Here is a 24,230-nt window from a genome sequence, read left to right as displayed (position 1 = left end):
ACGAATGTACCCGCGCCTCGTTCACACGAGTTCGCGTTCACTGCTCCGCGGGGCCGGCGGCGAAGGACGCGGACACGGCGCTGCCACGGAGCCGCGGGTGGGCGGGGAACGCGCCGGAGCTTCATCCCCGCCGCGCCCCCGGGGCCCCGCGCTCCCCTCGGGGCCGCCCCATCCCGCCCCGGGGGCCTCGCTCTCCCCTCGGGACTGCCCCATTGCGCCGCGCAGGCTCAGCACCTACCTGGGAGTGGAGATTTCGCCATTTCAGGGCTGCCCGCCCGCAGCCAAGCCGTCCTTAGCCGTGTCAGGTGCTCGCCTGCTGGGCGCTCCGGCACCCTGCTCTCCGGCGCCCCATCGGCTTTCGGCAGAGGCCCCGCGCCGCCCCCTTGCCTGCGGCGCTGAGAGACGCGCCCGGGAGACGCCGCCGCCGTCCGGTGCCGCCCGCCCGCCGCTAAAGGCGCAGCCGCCGTCGCTCAAGGCGCAGTGAGCGGCTCCGCGGAGAGCGGGGGCCGGGCCGGGCCGGGCCAGCACGGGGACGTGGCTGCGCATATACGGCCTAGAGAGAGCGGCCGCGCGGTGCGAGCAGCCCCCGTCCCCGGCAAGGGCTCGGCCGCGGGTCTCGCCGCGGCGCTGCCGGCAAGGACCCTCTGCCTGGAGCTCGCCTCGCCCGCAGCCCTCACGACACGCCTCCCGGGGAGGGGTCGCGGCTCCCCCGCCGTCCTGGCGCCCCTCGGAGCTGCGAGCCCGCAGAGCCGGAGGGGGCTGAGACCCGCGTCGTGCCCTCAGCTCTTCGGGGCCGAGAGGCGCTGTCCCTGCGCCGGCCCGTGGTGCTGGGGGGGCGCGCACGGCTCGGCTGCTGCTGCCGCACTGCCCCTGCCAAGCTGCTCCTGCGAGCGGCTGCTCTGGATTTGAACAGCAAAATTCCTCCGGGTGCTGCCAAGCCCCGTGTCAATGCAGTGGCGGAACAACTGCAAAGCTGCCTTTTAAGTCAGCCATAGGCAAGTGGCTTAGAGTCTGCTGAAAGCTGAATTAGGGAACTTACAGGGTTCGTCCCTCTTCAAGAGCCTCATTAGCAGCATGTCTCTAAAAGCAGAAAAGCGAACTTCTCCAGAACCCCCAATAACCGGGAGAAATTAATCTTAAGGAATGACTTCAGTCACAGCCCTTCTTGTAGAAACGATGGGAGGAGGCTGGCAGAGATCTTAGGAGGGTTTGTATGTTACTGCAGTGTGTCGGAATACCGCTATTTAAAGGGCAGTGAACAAAAGTTTTGCCCCAAAAATCCTACAATTAAAGAACTAAGCAGACATAATCCAACCAAGTCCTAAAGCAACTTAAAGGCTCTGTGCCAACACCGACTTGGAAGGTATAATTGCCTGATTTGCTAGGGGTATTGCTTAGTTCATTCAGGAGCCACAGCAAATACCCCTGAGAACATGGCAAGCTAAGTGGTTTTGCCTGAGCCTTAAGTGGAATAGCCAGAACACCCAGCAGTTCCCACCTCCAGAGCCAGCTGCAAGTAAACTATGTTCACCTTCCCCCAGCTATGGGTGACAGTGATAGTATACATGCTGTAGTTTGCCCTCGAGCCACACTGCCTCTGCTGCTGGACACAAGTCCTGTTTAAAAGATTTGACAAGGATTGCTTTTCCAAAGGTGCTACAGTGTCACTAAGCCATCAAAGAAAGCAATCCTAGAGAAAGACCATGGATATACAGAATCATAGAATATGCTGCGCTATTCCAAATGGATTCAGAGGGAAGTTATCTTAAATTAAAACTGTGTTCAGTGATAATAAACAACTGTTTATTAAAAAATAAAACATCTTCAAAACACTTTCACACATATGTATACATAGACACACTATTGCTTTAGTGTTTTTGACTTACAATTTTAGAAATCAGCTGGTTTAAGTTATAGAAATCACATATCAGCAAAGTTCCACTTCAGCAGTAACATCTACATTTGATGTAAATTTGAAGAAAATTGAGATAGTAAACAAGGCTTCAAGAGAAACTAAATTACTTTTAAAATATATGTTCTAATTGGAGGAAATAAAAATAATCTTAGAGGATTAAAAATGAATGTGTTATAGATTGAACAATATTGGAGAAAAAAATTGACAAAGGAAACAGACTGTCATATGTTCTTTGGGTTACCTCAAGTTAATTATTAGTCACTGCTCTGACTCCAGACATAATCCAAACCAGTACCTTGATTACTTGAAACAAGTTAATTTAATGTTGCAGAAATGCCAGTTGCTCATTTATTTTGTTGTTCTTGATTTCAATGGGATTCTTAAGAGAAAGGAATGTGGGGTTGAATCGCTCACTAAAAGCTGATAAAAATGTAACATTTTAGACTAGTTTAAGAAAAAGAAACATCTCTATCCCATGCTTCTATTGGAAGGTCTCCTTTTGCCGGTGCATTAGCTACTACAGGTACTCAGGAACTCCCTTCTGAAGCCTACGGCAAGAGCTCAAGCAAGCCTGCAAGTAGCCAGTGACAAATGTTTGCATATTTGTGCTCTGCCATGAGAATCCTTCACTGGATTGCTACATCTCCAAAAGAACTCACTCCAGTGTAGCATGTGCTAAGGTGATTAGCCAATAAAAGGAAAAGTAAGGAAGTCCTTTCTGAAAAGGAAAACATTATTATAATGGCTTTATAAAAAAAACTAAGATTAATCTTTGATGGAGATCCAGTGCAGAAAATCTCACAGGCTGAGGCTGATGTTGGTGGGACAGGTGGGAAAGAATTCACTGCACCGGCTGCAAAAACTCTGATGTGAATACAGCTTCTGCATAGTCCTCACAAACATCCTGCAGCTCTGCTGCCACGTCACACAGGGCTTCTTCTGTCAGTTGCTCTGCAAGACTGAGGGAGAGAGAAGGCAAAAAAAAAGAGAAGGTTCAGAAAGTCAGCTTTCAAATTCCAGTCTTTCACTTCCAAACCACAAAGACAGTTCATATACCTCTCAGCAATCTGCCATGGATCGAAACTGCCCACAGCCTCATGGGAAATAAGCTTTAAATGATGCTTGTATCTGCTGTTATAATCCAAGATGCTCTGGAGCACATTGCTTGGCACAGAGAGAGACACAGAATATGCTTTCTGTAGAGAATTCCGAAGCGAGGGCTGCAGAATATCATTTCCAGTCTGCAATTTCTCCTCTGCTTCTTTATTTTCATCAATATCACTGAAAAGATAAAACAATCATCAAGACAGAGCTAAATTTTTAAGTCTCTTTTTGAAGAGTTAGTGAAATGAAAATACTATAATGAAGTCACATAGATCTTATGCACCACAGTTTAGTGTAGGGCCAAGTATTCCACTTACGTGCTGTCAAAAGGTTTCTCAAATAAAATGTCTGTTTCCAGCTCTCCATGTCTGATTAATTTGGTTATCTGAACTGGATGAGGAGGTGTAAGTTTTTTAGCTGTTGATGCCATTTGTAGTTCTAGAAGGAAGAAAATACTATTTTAAATTGGTTTTTTGAAAGAGAAAAACTACATCTACTGCAGGTTAAGTCCTCACAAAGACTTTTGTTTCTTTTAAGGGGAAGTCCTCCAGGTAAGTAAAGTATTCAAAATTAGAAAAAAACATAAATACAGCTCAGTGTATCAAAGCTGAGCATTTTAGAAATACTACCTTTAGTATAAATCATTTGGCCTGCCAGTGGGTACTTCTAGCAGAGAGACAGAAAATAGCACAGTCTCTCAAATTCAATGGTAAATCCAAGACATGGAAAAAGAATCTATAAAGATTTGGGGTAAATCTTCACCAGTCTTACTGGGAGATTTTCCAACTTGTGTTTAACAATAGAGTTTCAGTAAAGTTGTATGTGATCCAATGGAAAATCAATGTAGCTTCACTGTGCTACTCAATCAAACCATAGGATAAAGAAAAGGAGTGCTGATAAAGTACTGATTTTAGAACTACATCTTAGAAACTGTCCTCTGAAAGAATCACCTATGGTAAAAAACGTGTCTAAGTGGTGCTATTTGAGCATACATAATCCAATTACCTTGATTTCAAAACACCTGAATTTAAACCTACAGATTACAGGGAAACCAAGTTGTATTAAAAAAGACAATTACCCATGTTGTCTTGCTGGGCCCAGAAGTGGGAGTCACTGTAGACAATCTGTGTGACTCTCCTGCGGACAGCCTCCTGGTACATCTGTGGTGAACACACACAGCAGTCAGCCACGGACCTGGCAGCCCGCCTGAACTGATTATCACTGACAGCAAAGCAAGCCAGGATCCTCCTTGGGCTAAGCAGCCTTACTTTGGCCGGCAACACAACACAGAAAAGAGGTGGGGGATTGAAAACACAGACTTTTCTCTTGTTCAAAGTATCATTCTCAAATACAAAACTAATTGCCAGTCCCATGGGAACTCCTCCCGTTTCAGACCAACAGCCCTTAGCCAAACAACGAAGGGCCCTCAAGCTGCTCCTGCCTCACCAACAGTGAATCCAAGTGTGTGCTCCAGTGCCTCAGGGACAAGGACACTGCAACTTCACACTTCCAACTGATGAACAGATCTCTAGGAGCAAATGGCACTAAACTGTGTAGTTCTTAGTCATAATAAATTTCAGAGAACAGGAAGGTCAAACTGGAACTCAAACCAGACACTATGAAAAAATAGAACACTTTTCAAGAAAGCAATATATGAGAAAACTCAAGTCAAGTAAATGATAACCTTAAGAATATTTATATAGAAAGATGAATAAAGGCAAAGATAACCATGTATTTGTCTGACTTCTCCATGTTGCCCTGTGAAATATTTTGGATTGCCAGAGCATATTTCCTCAAGATGGTCATGCTGCTAGAATACTGAGATTCTATAGCACACAAAAGGGAAAAATTCAAATTAATATACTTTCCATTCTGCTAGACAATCAACATAATCACCATACTGATTCTCCCATTCACACACAAAGATTTAAGCCACAAAGTATTGAGATGGGATGCAAACTCAGGTCTGCCAACTTTACAGGAACACATTAATCAAACACTCTGCTTTCTGTCCTTACACTGTGTCTTCTGGAAGCACAAACTCCATCCAGGTCTTTGATCTCCGACACTGATCTAGTCAGACCTTGCTTCATTTAAGAATGTAGATACTTACAGCTATTATAATTCATGAATAGTAAACAAGAAATTGACACTAATGAGACTAAGCAAGACAGAAAATCTTACTTCAATTTCTTCCATTCTTTGCAACATTGACTCCAGGCTGTAAGTGTCAGTCACAGGTAGGGCCTCAGCCTGGAGTCTCTCATGCTGATCCATGCTCCACAGTTCCTGAGCAGTATCTTCCAAAAGATCATCCAATAGTTTTTCACTCAGAATATCTGCATTTGTTGCAACCTGCAACTTAAAAAAACAAATCCCAAAAACAACTGTTACAGAAAACAAAAAGACATAAACCCAATACAAGAAAGAAAGAAAAAAAACCCAAACCAAACCAAAAGTGATTAAGTTGAATTATGTTGAAATTAATTAAGCATTAAGTTGAAAACGAACTGTTTGCTGCCCCTTTACAAATATTTGACAGCTCTCAAGGCATCATTCACCCAGTGGCATGAGCTTGCCTGTACCACCTGTGTCCTGTCAAATGGAGGCTCTGACCACTCCTGTATCTCCTTCTCAGCTTTGTCTGCACACTGGTCTGGAGAAACAATTTGTGACCTGCACAAAGAAGAACACAAGACAATGCCATTCTGAAACCTGGTATGCCGACAATAATTTTAAACACCAAACTACATAAATGTATTTTTACATTTACTCCCACTGTTGGGAGTGGGGAGAAGTTCATATCAGATCTGACACCTCTTATGAAATTTTTCAAAGAAAGTCATTACCTTAACTTCTGTATTTTTTCCATTTCTCCTCTGCAAAGGTCAGTTAAAACCTTCACTCCTCTTGAATTTTTTGCTTCAAGCCTTGCTAGTCTTTAAAAATAGCACAGTAGCATAGAGAGTTACAAAATGTACATTCTAACAACTGAAGAATGAAATAGTGTAATTTCCAGCATTAGCTTGGAAGAGTTACAAGAAACTTCGGAGAGAAAATTAATAGACTTTAAAAACATAAAATACAGAAAATTCTGTTGAGAATGAGGGATCTTGAATCATGTTTCTGCTGTAACAGGAACTACATGCTTATCCACAAATACTGTCCAGAGAAATGAACTCCTCATCTTACCATGGACACTGCCTAGGAGATCTAGCACCTGGATCTCCTGGCTTCAAATGCCACAAACACCAGTCGCAAACCAACCTAAATTTGGAGAGCCCCTGTCTAACAGTATGTTGAACAGAGTTAAGAGTAAACAAATCTGCACTTTATTATTGCCTGGGACAAATATATGTATCTTGTCCTTCTGAAACAGGGAGATAATATTTACCTTCTTAATGCAGTGCGGAGAATACCTACTCCTCCTCCTGTGTTTTGTCACTGCCCCACCTTGCACAGTTTGCTCTTGACTCCCAGGCAGCAATTCAGACAAAAGACTAAAGCCCTGGCTCTTCCCAGGCTTTAGGGAATAGGGCTGCTCTGGGCCAAGTGGGAAAGGAGAGGAGCTATGTGACAGCAAGCTGTGCTGGGCCAACTCTATCCTAGTCACTAGCACAGATCCAGAGGCATTTCCACTGGGAAGCAGGGCAGAGGTGGGTGCCAGGGGACTGCAAACATACCCAGCTGCAGGCTTTGAAGGCACGCGAGGCATTTTGCTCTCCTTAACAGGTCGTTTGTTCTCTTTTAGCTGGAAAGCTATAGTTGGCTCTTGAAATCGGGCATGCTTTCCTGGAGGGTGTGCCCGTCTTGATTTTAAAGATTTCAGCATTCCCTTAAAATTAACATGATCGCATTAAAAACGCCTATTCCAGTTGTTGAATTTTTAAAGTATTTGGCATTCTGCTTCAGACTTTATCTTGAAATCAGGCCTGCTGGCTTTGCTGCAGTTGATGTATGTGAAGGATTTACAAGTGCTTTAAAGGGAAGCAAAGCTGTGCCTGAACAGAACACATGCTAAATCCTGCAACTATTATTTTTGCAAACAGTTCCAACCTTTTCCAGTGTTTCTCTTCATGGGGAAAAAACTTACTTTTGGTTTTTCAGAATTAAACTCTATGTTAACTATTTATAAATCTATTATAAATAGTTAACTATTTATGAATCCAAATAGAAGGTTTCCAAGGTAACATTGTATTCAGCCACAAAACTATAATATTCCCACATCTGTTACAAGGTCACTTAGGCTCGTCCCCTCTATATCAATTGCTGAAATGCTTAACCTTCCTGCCCATGATCCTCACGGATCCCCAGCGACAGGAAGCAGTAAAAGTTACATAAGCATATACCTATGTTACTATGTCAGATTTGATTTTCCTAGTTAAAAGTGATACTCTGAGGAATGGATAAAAGAAAAATACACTTCTTAACAAAATATAGCCCTAGTCTTTTAAGAATTGTTTTCTTTCCACTATGGAGCTTCTTTCTGGTTGCAAGGACTTAGCGGAAATCAGAACTTGTATAGTGAAGTTTTATCTTTCCTATTATCAATTAAGTAAGCCTGAGTAACTTATATTCTCCTACTAACATTAGCACAACATTACTGCTGAGTGCATTTTTTGTGATAGAGGATGACCATAGGAGGAAGATACTTCAGCTTTAATTTCAAATTGAAAAAAACCACGTTAATTTCAAACATTAAACTAGTTTCAGTGAGCATTTTCCTTTGTTCCGTTGTTGTTTCTAGTTGTAGAGTATACTTCCAAGGAACAGTAAATACTGTTTTAGAAAAACATTTTCTAAAACAGTCATAACCACTAGCAATGACAGGCAGATGACATAGTTTATCCCCCTATGTCTCCTAGCTCAAAATAACAATATTGTGAGGAAGTGAAAAGCTTTGACAGTGTCTTATATTATACAACAAATCCCAGAAAACAAGTAGAAGACAGCATGAATGATTTATCACTTCCATACCTGTGGTTTTGCAGGCAATAACACACCTTTCTTCTTCAAAGCAGCACTTTCAAGGACAGACTCTTTTTTTACAGCTCTAGCTCTCACCAGTACATCTGTGCTTCCTTGCAAAGTGGCATTTCTCTCTGAAGTAGGTGGGCCACTTTCTCCTTGGTATTTATTGTGTAATATATGAGCACAACTGTTTGCCTGTTGAACTGCTGAAATATTTGCAACATGTCAGTGTTTATCTATACTAAACATATGAACTGTTAACTGTAAGTTGAAAGGAGCAAGAATTGTCTTTTTTTCTACATTCGATACCTCTGTTATGCTAGGTATACCTTATCATGAATTTTTAAGCTCTACTATAATTTAAAAAAAAAACCAAAGACAAAATGAAAAATTCTACCCTTGTATTTCCTGACAAATATTAAAGAAATTGTCTTTCTTACATTGTTTTGATGAACAGGAAGGTTTGGGGTTTGTGTGCATATACATATTTATACATACAGAGATATTTGAAAATATACATATATATGCAAGTCATGGGAAAGTCTTTTGGGAGCAATTTTTATATGAGGTCTAGGTGGTGATAACAAAGCATCCTCTTTTAGACACATGGAAACCATTACATGTTTATATACTGTCTGCCTGGACTGCCAGAATTCAGTATACGGAATTCCTGCTCCTGGGGGTAGTAGGGAATACTCACTATTGTAGTACAAACCAGCCTGAGGTGTGAGGAAGTCACCACAAAGAAGAAAAACAGTTAATATAGTTTATATAATAATGTAAGAACTTACAGTGGCTTTCATGAGGTGCCAAAACACTTCAGGTATATTTATCTCACCTTGAGAAAGAATAAAGCTCCTTTCCTTTCATATCCAAAGCAAAAGAATGATATAGAAAGCCAATTCCAAACAGTTGCACTGCAAGATAGTGCTTAAAAGCCCCGAGTCTTCAGCTTAAGTATCAGCTCATGTGTCTCTAGGTACAAAAGCGTGACTGTTGTGCAAAAGATATTAACAGTAATGAACTGGCCAGGATAAAACAGCCACTGCTCCCAGAAGTAGAGAAATTGTACCAACCAAGGGAATTCTGAGCCAAAGACACAGAACAACTTTTCACTATGAACAGTTAAACAACTACAGCCTGGTTTTTGTTAGACTGATTTGCTAACATCTAACCAACTTCTGACCAACAATACCATACTAAAAAATTGCACTGCAGATGGCAAGTTAAGTGATAAAAATGTATTTAGTTATTCAAAATACAAACCAGTCAAAAGACTCCTGGCACATGGAGGTTTTTTAGACTCTTGTCCATGCTGTCTCTTTAAGGTGAGAGGTTTGTTTTCTCCTTTTGGAGACAGAAAGTGCTTTCTGTCTGGATATGTCTCGGTGTTCCTTGGAGATTTGGCCTGAGAAGCTGAAATGCTTTTGTTCACTGTTTTTGGTGTTTGCTTGCTTTCTAGCAGTGAATTCAGATCCTGCACCAAATATTTAGAGTTTTAATTACTCTCTCAGTAAATCTGATGTAATGAAAAGCAAATTCATTCTAAGCAGGTGGAGCTTTTTTGGTCTGGTTTTGTTTTGTTGTTTTTTTTTTCAGATGATAACTTTCAGGTTTTTTCAGACCGATAGCTTGTTCATGTAGAAGCTTTTTCACATTATTTATTTCAATCTCCCTGAAAAGGCTTATATTTTTGTATTTACAACTGACTCCAGCAAACTGTTTGCTTACAGAATGCTCAAAAAGAATCGAACACAAGGGCTACAGACCAACAAAAACTTCATGGTCACATGACTATGGTAACACAGACACCTCTTCCAATGCTATGTCCAAACATAAACCATTACCTTCTTTTCTGTTCTCAGGCAGTTAGCACTCTTACTGTTCTCATAAGCAGGTCATAACACTAAAATTAAAAATGTACCTCTTACAGTTTTAACAGTATTTTAAGGAAAGTATCTTACGGCTCTGGTATTGCTTTTTTAAATTTATGCAGCAGGCAACATGAATCAGAACTTTTCTGTGATACCAATGACATGTATAAGTCATCAGATATCTGTAAAAAAGATATTTGAAGGGCACAGAGCCAAGTAACTCTTGTAGCCACAACTTTATCTTCTGCCTGGACAGCTCTGCACGCAACACCGTATGAGATGCTCAGGTGCTCGCCACTGATGCTGATGACTAAAGCATGCATCCAGAGTAATAAAACACTTAATGCACACCTATGTATAAAATGAATTCTCTCTGTCCTGAAAATGACTAATGAATTAGAAACTGATGCTTTGTTACGACTATCACTACTAGTCCTCATTCTACCAGGACAGCCAAGAAAGCTAGGACCAGCATCAACAAGACCAGCAGTAGGTAGCTTCTGTGTTTAGTATGCATGTCTCTTTTACACCATCATTACTTAGGAACATTAGAAGTACATTTTTGCATTAGAAAATATGGCCTTTAAAAATAAAAACAAACCCAGTAATATATTCTGCCATTTCATTAACACAAACACAATCTCGTATTTCACAACCTCTTTCCTGCCTTAGCAAAAACAAATGCTTTTTTCCTACCTCAACTTGCAGCAAAATGTCTATGATAGCTTCAGAAATGGAAGAATCCCCTTCTAGTTTGGCGGAGCAAAGAGACAGTTGACGAATGAGACTGCCCAGTTCCTTGTAATGGGCAGGAATCTGCTCATCTGTTTGATCTGTAAAGTGATTGGCAAATGCCTGCAAGGTTCGTACAGCTCCTCTATGTGCTGCTGCCAACCTGGATACTGCTCGGGACTGGAAAAATGAAAAATAAATAAATGCTTTAATATCTATAGTTTCTATGGATACTTATACTACTGGAAGAATTGTTGCTGCAATGTCATGCAGAAACACTCAGGCTTGGAATAATTTTAATTGATATTAATCCATTTGTGAGATGAGACAAAACAAAACAGGCATTGAAGTAATTTACTCAAGATTCCTCAAAAGAGTACTCCTATTAATGTCATGCTGGCCTCAGGTAAAACAGCCTGGGTATATCAGGTCATGGTGTTTCAACTACTGTGCCAACACAGAACTGTAGCTATTTACAGTTGGCTGGAGTCTAATGTGCAACAATTGCACAAACAAAAATATTCTCAATCCTCCTTGTTTTGTTACAGAAAAAAATGCAAGTGATTGAAAAAGCACAAGAGAACAACAGGGCAACATTGGCTAGACTGTGGGCCAGATCTCAGCCATCCCCCTGAAGACTGCTGGGCAGAGAAGAAAATCAGAAAGAAGGCTGGTAAGACTGAGTGTCATCAACCAGAAGTCTAAAAAAAGCAGTCAAGAATAGAACACATTGTTAATTCCTTGCAAAAAGAAATTGGAATGAAGAAGGAATTAGAAGGCACATAAACACAGAAGACCAACCACCTTCCTCTCATTTACTGCAGACAAGACCTGAGAAGAAGCGGCAAAGGCAGTATCAGACCAAGTGAGCCATACTTCTCAAAGAATGAGACAAAATATGTAAGATACAAAGGAAATCTCCTTTCTGGAGAAGGCTTAGCTGCACCCTAGACAATCAAACTCAATTATCCAGAAAACTCTGTTGATAAGTCACTTACAGCCTGAAGGATAGCTACATCTTACCTTTTTAGTATGTTTGATTGTATGAGGACTCAGTTTCTCTAAATTGTCCTGAATTTCTTTTACCTATTTATCAAGAAAGGAGACAGAGAGGAGCAAGTCAGTCAGAATTAGTTCCATGTCTATAAATGAACAATAGATCTTCACTGTAGCATCTGAGATTTTCCAACAGTGATGCTCACCTCTCTGTCCAGCCATAAGGGAAATCAGTCACACCATTCAGATCTAAACTAGAATGCCATGGAAGTTCAGAGATAACCCAACTGACTGCCTCTTGTTTCAGTTAGTTTCTGACAAATTCATCACAACAAACTAAGCTCCTATGCATCCCAGTTTAAAATCATGGTTCCTACCTGCTGCTGGAGCACATAGAGCATCCGAGCTGACCGTGCAGCTTGTTGCTGTCTCCTAGTGCAAAGCCGCTGCTCGTTTTCAGGATCTAGAAGTTCTCTATCTCTCCCTAAAAAGCACAGAATATAAAGTTTTATATCTTAATTTAATCTGTGAAAATGCCAATTAAGTCATGACAACAGACAATTTAGTAATAAGCCTTTTCCATTCAGACCCAAACCACATATTTGTGGGGGTTCCTTTAACAGTAATGCAAGTTAGTTATTGTAAACTCTACATCCTGTTTCTATTTAACAGTCTAATACAACACAGCTCATTAGTTATTTAAAAAATCTTTGTCATAAAAACTATGATTAGTTTTATGACAAAGTTGCAGATAAAGCACTCAAAATTAGGAATGGTTAAACCTCCTGCTAGTTATTACAAAAAAACCAACTGCTTAAGCTGGCTAGCTATTCTTTTATTTAGTTTTCAAAAAAATAGATGGTTCTCAAAAGTCCAGCCATAAATACAAATTCTAATCCAACCCAAAAATGAGGGGCAAAAAATCAACAAACTAGTGTACATTTATATCATTTATATAATATAATTACTGTTCACTCTTACACCTTTTTTAATAAAATCTTCAATTTTCTGGACATAGCGCCTCAATTCTTTTTGCAAACGCTGAACTTCTTGCATATTTTGATGTTCTTTTTTATTTAAATTTGGCTTGTGGTCTGGTCCTGTGTCCTGGCTGGGAGGAGAGTCCAAAACAGCTGCTACTGGCTTTCCTTCCTTAACTAGGCAGAGATGAACATTGGTGTCAGAGCTGGCAGACTCTCCTTGGGAAGGCTGGGCAAGCCTCTGCTGACACATCAACTGAGTCTGAGACTTTGGGGTATTTTTATTTTCTTGACTTGCAAATACTTCAGTCTTCTGTGGTTGTGATTTCTGGGTCCACAACGGTGTGCTGACATCTCCAAATACCTGCTGTTTTACTTGTTCTTCGAGACGTCTTTGTTTGATGTCCCTTTTTGCCAGCTGAACAGCCAATTTAAGTCTCTCTTCAGATACCACTGAGAACATCCCAGAGCTTCTCAGGCTGAGGTCCTCACTTCCAACTAGATTTCTCTGATCACTGGATGCCTTCAGTTTTTCTATTATAATTGGACGGGGGTGAGAGAATCTGACAGCCAAGTTCTCTGGGACTGCAGGAACATTTCTGTTAAACTGGAGCTGTTGAAAAAAAAATCCCTGATGTTATACAGAATGCTATACACAGGTGATACAACTCTGTCATGATGGCACTGTTTTGGATTTGTGATGAACACAGTGCTAACAGCACACCAATGTTTTCATTCTTGCTGGGCAGTGCTCACAGAGGTCAAGACCCTTTCTGTTCCTCACCTGCTCACCACTGAATAGCCTGGGGGTGGGCAAGAAGCTAGAGAGGAAACAACTGGATGGTTGATCCCAACTCACAAAAGGGATATTCCACACCCTGTAGCATCACGCTCAGCAGTAAAAGCTGCAGGGAAGAAGGAGAAAGGGGAGACTGGTGACAGCATTTGTCTTCCTAAGTCACTGTTATATGTGCTGAAGTCATGGAAATGGCTGGATTCCTGCCTGCTGATAGGATGTAGAGAATGAATTCCTTATTTTGCCTTGTTTGTGCACAAAAACAGGAAAGCATTTGCTTTCCCTGTTAACCTGCCTTTATCACAACCCATAACTTTTCATACTTTTCTCCTTCCAGTTCTCTTCCCCATCCCAACTGAGAGAGGGTGAGCAAGTGCTCAGCTGCCTACTGGGATTGAACCACAACAGATAATTAAAAATAATTACACATAGTTTGTGATCTCTAGCCTTACTAAAGGACAGTGTCAAGATAATGTGTGACAGCGCAAGGAAAGCTAGTATGACACTCCCTGCTGGGCTGTCTCATGAAGTGGGTCAGAATCATATTTTTGTTACAATCACGAAGAAAACCAATTCAGCATTGCTACAGACGGCAAATGGTACCTGTGTTTGTAAAGCTTTAGCTTCATTCCTGTATCGCTGGTTGGTGAATGCAAACGCATCATCAGACACCGCTGTCTTGCTCGGTACCATCTCATCGGCTCGAGAGCAAATCCCACTATTATCCCTTGCTTGTGATCACAGCTGTGAATGCGAGAACAATAAACCGTTATTTCAGACTGGCAAAAGCCATCCCGGGTCTGATGTGAGTAACAAAGGGAGAACCAGCCCGAGCAGCCGTGGACAGATTGGGGCGGCCTCTTCGCAACCGCCCAGGACCCGCGGCTGCTCCCGGCCCGGGCCCTCACAGCGTCCCGGGCGGCACCGGCACGGCGGGCCCTGGGCGCTGCCGCAAGGGAGGGAGGGAGGGACGGACGGACGGACGGACGGACGGACGGACGGAGGGAGGGACGGAGGCAGGGAGGCAGGGAGGCAGGGAGGCAGGCAGGCAGGCAGGCAGGCAGGCAGGCAGGCAGGCAGGCAGGCAGGGAGGCAGGCAGGTCGGACGGGCGGCCCGGACCGCGGCGGACGCACCAGGCGCCGTTCGAACCCGGTCCCGCCGCCGCACGGGCCGCCGGGAGCGCGCTGAGCTACGGCGGCCGCGCGGGCCGGGCTGGGCGGAGCCTCCGCCGCTGCCGCCATGGGCTGGGAGGAGAGGCAGGTCCGCGGGTACCCCGAGTTCGTGCGGACGGCGCAGAGCTACCACGGCCGGCCCATCTTCGCGCTCTTCTGCGGCGATAAGGACGCCGAGGGCAGGAGCTGGTGTCCCGACTGCGTGACAGGTGAGGCGCATAGGGGCGGCATGGGCCGTGTCGGTCCTGAGGAAGCCGGAGAGGCCTCGGGTGCCTTTCCGGGAAATGCCGCGCGGGCACAGCAGCCCCAGAGCCGGTGCCAGGCTCCAGGCGCAGGTTCCCCTGGTGAACTGAAGGGGCTGAGCGGGCTGTGAGCCGCAGCTGCCGCGCTGCCCCTTTGGCTGCGCACATGGAACGGCGCGGGCTGTTCGCGTAGGCTCCTAACACGGCCCAGCAGACAGACAGACGGACAGACCTGAACCCTTCCGTCAGCTTCACCTATGCTGCACGTGTCGAGGCGCAGCGATGGCTTCCCCGACCGTGTCCAGCGGCAATATTTCCTTCTGAGAAATCACCGCACTGAACTGCTGGGCTTTACGCGTCTGAGCAGGTCTGAAGGTGCCTTAGGGAACCGTCACCCTGCAGAAGGGCGCTGTGCTGGGCTGCCACACCCAGGACAGGACAGAACAAGAGAAACAAGGGTGTTTCTCTTCGTGTTAGAGAAGAAATTCGCCTTTACTCCAACACAAGTCCAGTCAGCGTTCAAGCATGTAATAAACTCTGAGAAACTTGTGGATAGCCAGGTGCAACCAAAATAGAGATCTCTAACTAAAGCAGACAAAACATTAATTAGTAGCCTTGCCGGTCCAAGTTAATCCATGTGATTCTGTAGCACGACTATTTAGTACTAACAGATTTTAAAAATTATTTTCTAGCTGAGCCAATTGTGAGGAAGGAACTTCATAACCTGCCTGATGAGTCAGTTTTCATCTACTGTCTAGTTGGAGATAGAGCCTGGTAAGTACCTTTGAATGTTGACAAATGGGATTACTTTGTTCTGTTGGCGGACTGGTGGTTAACCTGTTGAAAAAACTGACTGAGCTGTCCTTTTCTGTCAAGAGTCAGTCATTTTTTGAGGTCCTCACTATCTCTGACATAATCAATCTGCATGCTTGTTTTGATTAGGGCATTGGGAAGGTATGAGGCAAAGGCCTTTGAATAATTTTGAAGCTATTTTAACTTCAAAATGCCCCTCTACAAGCTGTGCTTAACACTTTCTTTCTGAACAGCTGGAAGGATCCCAACAATGAATTCAGGAGGAATCTGAAACTAACAGGAGTGCCTACACTGCTTAAATATGGAACAGTAAGTGATTTATGTTCTGAATCTACAGGCATTGAGATGGGGACCTGGCAGGAATTTAGGGCTGAATGAATTAGTCACTTGTATTCTCTCAGAACCCTCTCTTGTTCAAGGAGACCAGAGCATTCTAAACAGCTCTTCTGCTCCCAGTTCCTCAAGAGAGAATCATTCTGCTTATTGTGTAATGTCTATAATAAGGTTGAAAAACTTCTTAGCTACATATTGTTACTGTTCCTGATTTGCAGCTCCTCAACTTTTGAAAATTCCAAACACTGAGCTACAGGAGTGAAACAAGTTCCAAGCACTCTGCTCAGACTGCAGCTCAAGTTGTAACTTGTACATGTTAGTTAAATTAGCAGTTACTTTCTTAGAAACGCCTCTTCCAAGGCCAGAGAACCCTCAGGAATGTTTTAGTTGTAGTTACCTTTCTTGTTCCACCCCCACTACCTCACTCCCCAGGCCAAAGTTGCTGGATGTGGCTAATGTTAGTATGTACAAATGGCTCTCAGCTAGAACAAGTTTTTTAATTATGAACTTTTTTCTTTCAGCCTCAGAAGCTGGTTGAAGAAGAATGCTTTAAATCAGAGCTTGTGCGTATGTTGTTTACTGAAGACTAAAACCCTCACTAGTCAATCATTGATGAAGATGGTAGTCTCAACTACTGCACTGTCCTTTCAAGGAATGACTGACCTTTGTTAAAACTTTAATGATTAATTACTTTGGACTAGTTAAGATAAATGTCCTGAAATTCTGGGTCCAAACCTTACACTAAAATCTTACAAGAAAAACTGTATCTTTCCTTTCATGTCCAAATAAACTTGAGTTTGTGAACAACCTCTTTTCAAAGGAGCTGAGCTCATGTTAGAAATTCAGATTAGCTTGCACTTACTGAAGTGTAACTACAAGTTACAGTGAATAAGGAGGAAGGGGAGAAACAGAAAGACCTCCTTCCTAAGCCTGACCACATAATTACTGAAACTGTTAAGATAAATTTTCAATGCCAAAGATATTTAATGGCTTATCTGTTCAGTCTAAGTGTGATAATGTGATGGCTGGCAGCTGTAGTGTCACTGATCACATGTTAATGGTTAACAGTTGGGAGTACCTGCTCCTACAAGGACAGGAAATACAACATGAATGCACCAGAAATACAGTCTAAAAAGATGAAAATTAAAACTCTGGCAGATGCCAAGAGCTATGTTCTTAGAATAAAAAACTATACAGGAATAAATGGCAAGTGCTTCTCCAATACTCCAAGCAATGGCATGTTTCCCCACACACCCTGTTCTTGTTACATGGAGTGTAAAGAGACTCCAGAGCAGCCACTGCTGCATGGGCAGAGGCCAAGATTCAGGGAAGCTGAGTTTAACAGAACAGAGACAGCTACAGCTTGTTTCCTTCTCTGTCCTGGAGAGTTTATCAGCACCTATCTCTGCTCCCCAGACCTCACCCTGTACAGTCTGATTTCTATCTGTACCACATGCTGTAAGGAAAAATAACTTCCATCAACAATGACTGCCAGGGAAACAGAAGTGACAAGTAATAGCTCAGCTTGGTTTCAAGGAAAAACTGCACAGTTTTGACTCTATCGTCACTTCACCTTTGCTCGTCCCAGAGCTGTAAGTAGCAGGGAGTTCTCAGTACACTTTGAGACACATCATTATTCTCCAGGGAAAAGGCTTCCTAGGAACAGCCTTTAGAGCTACATTTCTTTGTAGACAGTAAGTAACAAATCTAGATTTTGTTTTCAAAATTAAGAGGAATCAATAGCTATTGTAGTAAAGCTCTTACAAAATTGTCCATGCTGTAAAATAAATTGCAGGTGTTTATTAGTCTTCAAAAGAGTTGATGAAACAAAAACAACCCCAGTCACTTGATAAATTCAAATAAAAGGGACACACACCCAGAGCCAAACTTGCAAAAGGGTTCATTCATCTTCTGTAAATACTTCACTATCACAAAGTACACCTCATCACCACTACTGCGTGTGCTTTTCATTTTACAGAGGCGTTGTTTTGTTGCTGCTGCTCAGCCAGTGCCTGCTGGAGGCGCATCCTTTTCCGGGAATAGTGCTGCCAGTGGAGGATCTGTTGCTCATCAATAAATTTGGCACACTGAGCATTGACCAGTTCTTTGCGGAAATGTTCATACTGGAGCAGCTCTAGCATATGCAAACATTGAGGATACCTGGGTTAAAAATAAACACGCTTTAATACAGGTTTTTAAAGGGAGACTAGATCTAAAGTCTCCAGTACTTCTGTGGGTCGTTAATTTTGACTCATATGTCTTTACCCAAGTGTGAAACGACTTCAGCATCCACACTGTGAGTTGGTAACTGCAGCATCAGGCCAGGAAACAAGGAATCCAATCCCAGTAATAAATGCACATTCCTGCCTTCTTCCCCAGTGGCTTGGTTTGATAGGCCAAATCCGTCCATCCAACAGGCTTTACAGGGCCTGCTTCCAGAGCCCATTTAAAGATGACTGAAACCATTTTCCCAAAAACGGAAGGAATTTGCACACTTGCAAAAACACAAAATCACCCTTTGCCTCATGTAAGCATCAATAATGCAAAACTGATCTTAAAATTCACTTAACTGCTTTTTTACCTTAATGTTCAATAGTTTGATTTTAAACCCATAGAAAGTGCAGATTAAGGTTTTAAAGGAAGACTCTATGCAAAACTCATGAATTTTTTATAATTTTGCCCGTTGCTGCTACATGTGGACTCTTGGAAACAAGAAAATCTACATTGCATATAACCATGATCTTGCATAATCTCTGCTGCGGGGAGGACAAAAGTAATGTTACAGGCAGAAATGAAATCCTAACGTGGTGCTGTACGGTGTGTAAAATGAGGTCAATGGCAAACCATTAAAATGCAGAAACTTAAGGGAATTTAGCACTTACTTCAGGTATTTTGCATATTCAGGTTCTTTCCAATAAAGTAAATATTTAAGATAATTTACAAAAGCTTTATCTTTGAAGTAGCCTCTTTGTGCAAGAACTGAAATAAAAAGACAAATAAGGAATTGAGAGTTACAGATGGGTGTAAAATATCAGCACACTTGGAAAAAAACACAAAATCAAAACTTTCTCATTACAATCAAATTTCAATAATTTATATTTAATTTATATTTTTAATTAAAAAAAACACTGAGCAAAATAAGATTTTTATGTCAACAAAATAATAGATTGGTCTCATTTCCCTTACAGTTTGCATCTTTCATTGAATGGAACAGCTTTTTGAAACAAGAAAATTTGACTGCAGCATCAAAATTAGCAATGAGTTATGTATAGTACCTAAAACTATTCACATTAGTAAAATTCCGTTTTCAGATAAAGGAATGCTGTTAACTTGACATTACTTTTTAATAACAGACTGGAACTTGTTATTTTCTTCTTTACAGACTACTTTTATGCTGTGAAAAACCCTTTTCTTTGTTTAGCTCTCTCTCAAATTACCAGTAACAATAAACATTAATACACTGTGTTAACTCGTGCGGGTCCTGGTATTTATTTAAGTACTCACAGTTGAGGTAATTTGGATTTGCCAGACATTGAACAAACTCCAGCTCCAACTGGAATCGAAGTCGATTTCCTGTATCATCTGATTAAAGAAAAAAACCAGTAAGAATTGGACCCACACAATAGATTGAAAGTAATCCCAGTCGCTATGCCCGGGAGCAAAGCGGGCCGGGGTGGGCGAAGGGCAGCGAACGGCCCGGTACGCGCGCCGGCCCGGCCAGGGCAAGCACGGGAGGGGCCTGCGGGGCCGCGGGCTGCAAAGGGCCTCAGCGCCGCGCGGCGCCTCTCGGCCTGCGCGGTCCCGTCACTCTGGGCGCCTGGGCGCCTGGGTAGCTCCGGCAGCGGCTCCGCACCGGCCCCGCACCGGCCCCGCACCGGCCCCGCACCGGCCCCGCACCGGCCCCGCGGGCTCCCGCACCTGCGTCCATGTCCGGGGCGCGCACACCCGCCGGCGACAAGCACGCCCCCTGCCGACGGCCCGGCGAAACGCAACGCTAGGCACTCTGGGAACTCAGCGGCTGTTGCATAGCAACGGCGGCGGAGGCGGGGCGCGGCGGAGGCGGGGCGCGGCGGAGGCGGGGCGCGGCGGAGGCGGGGCGCGGCGGAGGCGGGGCGCGGCGGAGGCGGGGCGCGGCGGAGGCGGGGCGCGGCGGAGGCGGGGCGCGGCGGAGGCGGGGCGCGGCGGAGGCGGGGCGCGGCGGAGGCGGGGCGCGGCGGAGGCGGGGCGCGGCGGAGGCGGGGCGCGGCGGAGGCGGGGCGCGGCGGAGGCGGGGCGCGGCGGAGGCGGGGCGCGGCGGAGGCGGGGCGCGGCGGAGGCGGGGCGCGGCGGAGGCGGGGCGCGGCGGAGGCGGGGCGCGGCGGAGGCGGGGCGCGGCGGTGTCCGTCTCCGCTCCGGACGCGGCGCGGGCCCGAAATGGTCTCTAGAGACCAGCGTCGCTCTTGCGCTGGAGGCGCCGTTCGTTCCCGTCCCCGTCCCCGTCCCCGTCCCCGTCCCCGTCCCCGTCCCCGTCCCCGTCCCCGTTCCCGGCCGTGTGCCCACTCACAGTCCTTCGCACTCGGCCTGGGACACTGACACGGCGCGCCTTGCACACGTGCGGGTCATTTTACGGGCTGGGTGTGCGCGCACTGCTCGGAGCGCTTCCCTCGTGTCTGCCCCGCAGAGCAGCCTGCAAACATTGCGGTGTCGGGAGCTCAGCACGGCAGACACCATCCCCTCACTCCTCGAATATGGTCTGTACAAATTCCTTCCTTCTCACCGTGCTCTGCTGCAGCTCACGGCAAACCCCAAAGAACTCGGAAATCATTAAAGTACAAACCAGTGTATTTTTAAACGAGCAGCATTCCGTTTTACATCAGTCGCTTTGTGCGGCGGCTGCCTCCGGCCCTGCAGAACTTCCCCATCGGAGGGGAGAAAAGCTCGGTCACACAAAAGCCCTGGTGCTGCTTGTGCCAGGGGGTCCCAGTGCAAGCTCAGGGTGACATTCCTGCGACACCAGCCCCTACGACTCCTCCCGAACGTGAACATTCCTTCTGGGAATGGGTACTGGAGCACGGGTACTGGTTTGTCCGTTTGCCACAGAGGCCAGGCAGTCCCAGAGCCATTAGAATTTGTCTTTGGGGTCAGTGATCCAGGCATGCTTTTGCCCCACATAACCCTTGAGCAGGGAAGGATAAAAGGAGGATGAAATTTTGTTTGTATTTGCAGAACATTCATTTTAGCTTTGTACTAGACAAAGATGCTGTTCATTGCTTCCAGAGCAAAAGGAAGTGGAGAGAATCAACCCTAAAATACTAAAGTGTATTTAAAGTTTAATGGTAAATATTGGATATTGGACAAAGTTTGGAGCTTTGCAGGTTTGTTTTGTATAGTGACTTTACAGTCAGCCAAGGAGATTTCTGTCAACCTCTAACCTTAATTCTTCATTAATTAAAACACAGTAGTCTCAGAGTAAAACCATTAATAAGCAAATGCTCCATGAGTGAGCAGCAGCAGTGGAAGCAATCTCTACAGACTTACTGAAACCCTACTAATTTCTTCCTTTATTTGTTGTTTAATCATTTTCAATTTTCATTTGTTGAAGTATTTTTGGCATCCAACATAGCAATTTTCTATAATACTGTATTTTCCTATGCAGTATGAATTTTTCCCTGGGAATTGCATTACAAAAAACATATAAAAAGGATCCGTGCATAGTTTTTTCTTAATAAAAAAAGGGTTGCTTTCTTAAGCTACATTTTAGTGGTTGTGGAATACTACTATTACTATATCAAAACATAACAAGTCACTCCCCAGTAAACACACACTTTGAGCTAAAAGAAGAGATCAAATGGATCCCACGTGTCTGCATTGCTATTCTAGAACAGGATTTCTCTCCCAAGAGTGACTTCAGAGGAGAGAACCCTAAAAAAGGATTGGTCACAAAAATAAATTACTATGTAGGTTTGCCCAAGTTAAGTCAAACATCTCAATTCTTGTCCATCAAAATTAGAAACAAAATTAAAAATCAGGATTTTAGCATATGAGATTTTATAGTATAAAGGATTTTATATATGGAACATTCCCTAAGAAAAGTTTGATTTTTGTTGTTTTGTTTTTAAATGTTGAGTGACTTGCAGGACATGTGTTAATATAAATGTGAGCCAGAAATTTGTCTTATTGTCATAGAACCAGAATGACATTGCTGCATCAGTTTCTCCTTTCATAGAAACTAGACTGCTATCATTGCTGTTGCCTGCCAGAAATGTCATGGTTTAGGACAATAAATTTATCTTAACTCATTAGAACCGGCATAGAGTCACAGGTCTTAAATGGAGCCACTCCTGGGACCTGAAGCCACCAAGGTTTTATGAGACACAGAGAAAATAAAGTCTCATCTGGCATGCTGTTGAATCTTGGAGGTAAACCCTGAGGAAGAGAAATGCTGCAAAAGATTCCTCTGTGACACCATAGTGCAGTGCATTTGCACCAGAGAGAAAAAAGGTCCAGCAATTTCATCACTGAAAACTGATCAAGTGAGATGAAACAGGGACATATTCCACACCAGTGCATGAAACCCAAGACATCCCCTCTTGTTCACTCCCCGTTTGCCCACTGCTTTGGAACAGAATGCAAACTGATACTAACATGGACATCTGACAGGATTTTTACCCACAGAATGCAAGACAGCTCCTGTAGACTGGAGAGCATCCTGCTTCAAATATGGTTAAATAACAGAGAGCAGAGTATGCATTATGTTATATATATAACAAGCCAGCACAAAGTCTGCAATTTTTTTACTCCAATGCTATAATTGTAATTCAATAGAAACAAAATCATAGTTTTCAGCAACTAAAACAATTGTCAGAACATATTTAATTAAAGGCTTAACTCTTCACAAAGTTTTCTTTTTTGAGGTCAAGGAACTGGCAGGTAATGCGCATTTCAGAAGGCAGCCAATAACAGTCATGGTGGAACCACTTCATCTGTAGATGCCAAATACCATTCAAGCAAGCTGCAAATTGGATGAAATGGTGTAAAAAGACTGGTGTATTGAAGGCACTGGCACATGTACTTCTGTGACTGTGGTAGTCTTCCAGCTTCAGGCAAACACTAGAATTCAAAGATAAATTCAAGATTAAATGTCATGTGTCAGAAAGCATTTTATGTTTTTCATTAATAAGTTGGTTAAAAATATCTGAGGGCTTCTATTCGGACACCAGGACAGCAGGTGAATTTGAAGTCAGCCATTTGTCAGGAGCAATATACATTCCTAGGTTTCTGATTTCTAACTGTATAGCCAAGGCAAAATATTGAAGTAAAACAGAAATTTCCTCCAGAATAATAATTCCTTAATTGAAAGGTTGTGTTAACTTTGTTTCTGGTGGAAATTTGATCTTCAGCTGGCTTTCTAAAATATTTGCAAAGACCCAACCCAGGTTATTGTTCTCAAAGAATATCTCACAAAGGAAATGACAATAAATTAGATTTAGTATCTGGAACATTCAGTTCTTTCAAGAAAATGGTTTGTCTATAAAAAAAAGTTCTATGAACATTTTAATGAGGCTCACAGTCTGGCCTGAAACAGCTTATGAAAACTCATGGAAGTGTCATGTGCCAAATAAGACTGGGAAATAATTTTGTGTGGGTAAATAAAGCACTGAAGTAAACTGGGGAAGGATAACATCTTTTCTCTGACAGAAGAAACAGTCTCTTTCTTATGGCCAGAATCTACAGTAAATGTAAATCTACATTTACACCATAATAAATGGGCAACTATTGACTAAATGCTCTAGAAAAACCTAAATGGGCAAAAATAGCTTCAGTATAGTCAGCTCTATTTTTAAATAACTACCAAACATTATATTAAGCAGTCCCCAATCACCTGAGGGCATCATGGCATGCCTATCTTTACTCTGTGCTCCCAAAGGTAAGGGCTGTACTTCCCTCAGAGTTTCTGTGCCAAGCAGAGGCAGTCTGCAGTGCATGGCAAGCCCTCTCTGTGCCACAGACCCTTCCCTCAGGGGCCAGCAAAGATACACAGAGGGGAAGGTCAGATCTGACACGGAAGAGCTGCCACTGGTATGGTTCTTCTGGGCAGAGGAGAATCAGCACCCTGCCATTAAACCACACAGACAAATGCTGAGCCTAAGTCTTGCAGCAGAGTGGTGGCTTTGTGGTGCAAAGGCACAGAAGTGTTGAAAGCCTCTCAATGACACAAAGAGATTGATCAGACTTGTCTAAAGTCACACATTTATTCACCCACACTGGAAAACATTGTGAAAACTCTGTCACTTGATCCAAGGGCTCAGGGTTCATTACCAC

General features: G+C 43.6%; 4 protein-coding genes across 5 annotated transcripts in view; 1 reads left to right on the top strand and 3 right to left on the bottom strand.

Moving 5' to 3' along the window:
• The window catches only part of PITPNM3 (PITPNM family member 3), a 47,005-nt gene extending 46,631 nt beyond the window's left edge, over positions 1 to 374 (bottom strand). For both annotated transcript variants that reach the window (XM_066563621.1, XM_066563620.1), the window contains exon 1: positions 239 to 374. In XM_066563621.1, the coding sequence (XP_066419718.1) occupies positions 239 to 260 (22 nt within the window). In that variant the 5' untranslated portion in view covers positions 261 to 374. The remainder of the gene's footprint in view (positions 1 to 238) is intronic.
• A 1,407-nt stretch (positions 375 to 1,781) lies between these two features.
• On the bottom strand, positions 1,782 to 14,528 carry KIAA0753 (KIAA0753 ortholog). Its single transcript, XM_066563234.1, has 16 exons — positions 14,503 to 14,528; positions 13,972 to 14,112; positions 12,576 to 13,185; positions 11,970 to 12,076; positions 11,620 to 11,682; positions 10,561 to 10,776; positions 9,257 to 9,467; positions 7,997 to 8,196; positions 6,703 to 6,854; positions 5,869 to 5,958; positions 5,608 to 5,695; positions 5,204 to 5,374; positions 4,098 to 4,179; positions 3,337 to 3,457; positions 2,972 to 3,196; positions 1,782 to 2,874 (listed from the first exon to the last, which is right to left on the bottom strand). The coding sequence occupies exons 2-16, from the start codon at positions 14,059 to 14,061 to the stop codon at positions 2,757 to 2,759; spliced, it is 2,544 nt and encodes an 847-aa protein (XP_066419331.1). The 5' UTR covers positions 14,062 to 14,112; positions 14,503 to 14,528; the 3' UTR covers positions 1,782 to 2,756.
• A 40-nt stretch (positions 14,529 to 14,568) lies between these two features.
• On the top strand, positions 14,569 to 16,736 carry TXNDC17 (thioredoxin domain containing 17). The gene is made up of 4 exons (XM_066563236.1): positions 14,569 to 14,750; positions 15,476 to 15,557; positions 15,830 to 15,905; positions 16,451 to 16,736. Exons 1-4 carry the CDS (start codon positions 14,609 to 14,611, stop codon positions 16,517 to 16,519), a joined length of 369 nt encoding a protein of 122 aa, XP_066419333.1. The 5' UTR covers positions 14,569 to 14,608; the 3' UTR covers positions 16,520 to 16,736.
• Positions 16,737 to 17,704: 968 nt separating this feature from the next.
• MED31 (mediator complex subunit 31) lies at positions 17,705 to 19,954 on the bottom strand. The gene is made up of 4 exons (XM_066563235.1): positions 19,848 to 19,954; positions 19,434 to 19,511; positions 18,812 to 18,908; positions 17,705 to 18,089 (listed from the first exon to the last, which is right to left on the bottom strand). Exons 1-4 carry the CDS (start codon positions 19,855 to 19,857, stop codon positions 17,897 to 17,899), a joined length of 378 nt encoding a protein of 125 aa, XP_066419332.1. The 5' UTR covers positions 19,858 to 19,954; the 3' UTR covers positions 17,705 to 17,896.
• Positions 19,955 to 24,230: the final 4,276 nt, after the last annotated feature.

This window comes from Molothrus aeneus, chromosome 20 (assembly GCF_037042795.1).
Source record: "Molothrus aeneus isolate 106 chromosome 20, BPBGC_Maene_1.0, whole genome shotgun sequence".
NCBI lineage: Eukaryota > Metazoa > Chordata > Aves > Passeriformes > Icteridae > Molothrus > Molothrus aeneus.
The sequence above is the reverse complement of the archived record's forward strand: the minus strand, read 5'-3'. Positions and strand labels throughout refer to the sequence as shown.

What these genes read in the sequence shown, in the direction of transcription:
- KIAA0753 (XM_066563234.1), bottom strand. Translation starts at nt 14,061, where the DNA reads ATGGTACCGAGCAAGACAGCGGTGTCTGATGATGCGTTTGCATTCACC. An exon ending in CTAAAGCTTTACAAACACAG is followed by an intron (nt 13,186 to 13,971) that starts GTACCATTTGCC and finishes TTTTTTCAACAG; the next exon opens with CTCCAGTTTAACAGAAATGT. An exon ending in AAAGAATGGAAGAAATTGAA is followed by an intron (nt 4,180 to 5,203) that starts GTAAGATTTTCT and finishes TGTTCACCACAG; the next exon opens with ATGTACCAGGAGGCTGTCCG.
- TXNDC17 (XM_066563236.1), top strand. Translation starts at nt 14,609, where the DNA reads ATGGGCTGGGAGGAGAGGCAGGTCCGCGGGTACCCCGAGTTCGTGCGG. An exon ending in CTAGTTGGAGATAGAGCCTG is followed by an intron (nt 15,558 to 15,829) that starts GTAAGTACCTTT and finishes CTTTCTGAACAG; the next exon opens with CTGGAAGGATCCCAACAATG. An exon ending in CACTGCTTAAATATGGAACA is followed by an intron (nt 15,906 to 16,450) that starts GTAAGTGATTTA and finishes TTTTTCTTTCAG; the next exon opens with CCTCAGAAGCTGGTTGAAGA.
- MED31 (XM_066563235.1), bottom strand. An exon ending in AAATCCAAATTACCTCAACT is followed by an intron (nt 18,909 to 19,433) that starts GTGAGTACTTAA and finishes TTTTTATTTCAG; the next exon opens with TTCTTGCACAAAGAGGCTAC. An exon ending in GAATATGCAAAATACCTGAA is followed by an intron (nt 18,090 to 18,811) that starts GTAAGTGCTAAA and finishes TTTTTAACCCAG; the next exon opens with GTATCCTCAATGTTTGCATA.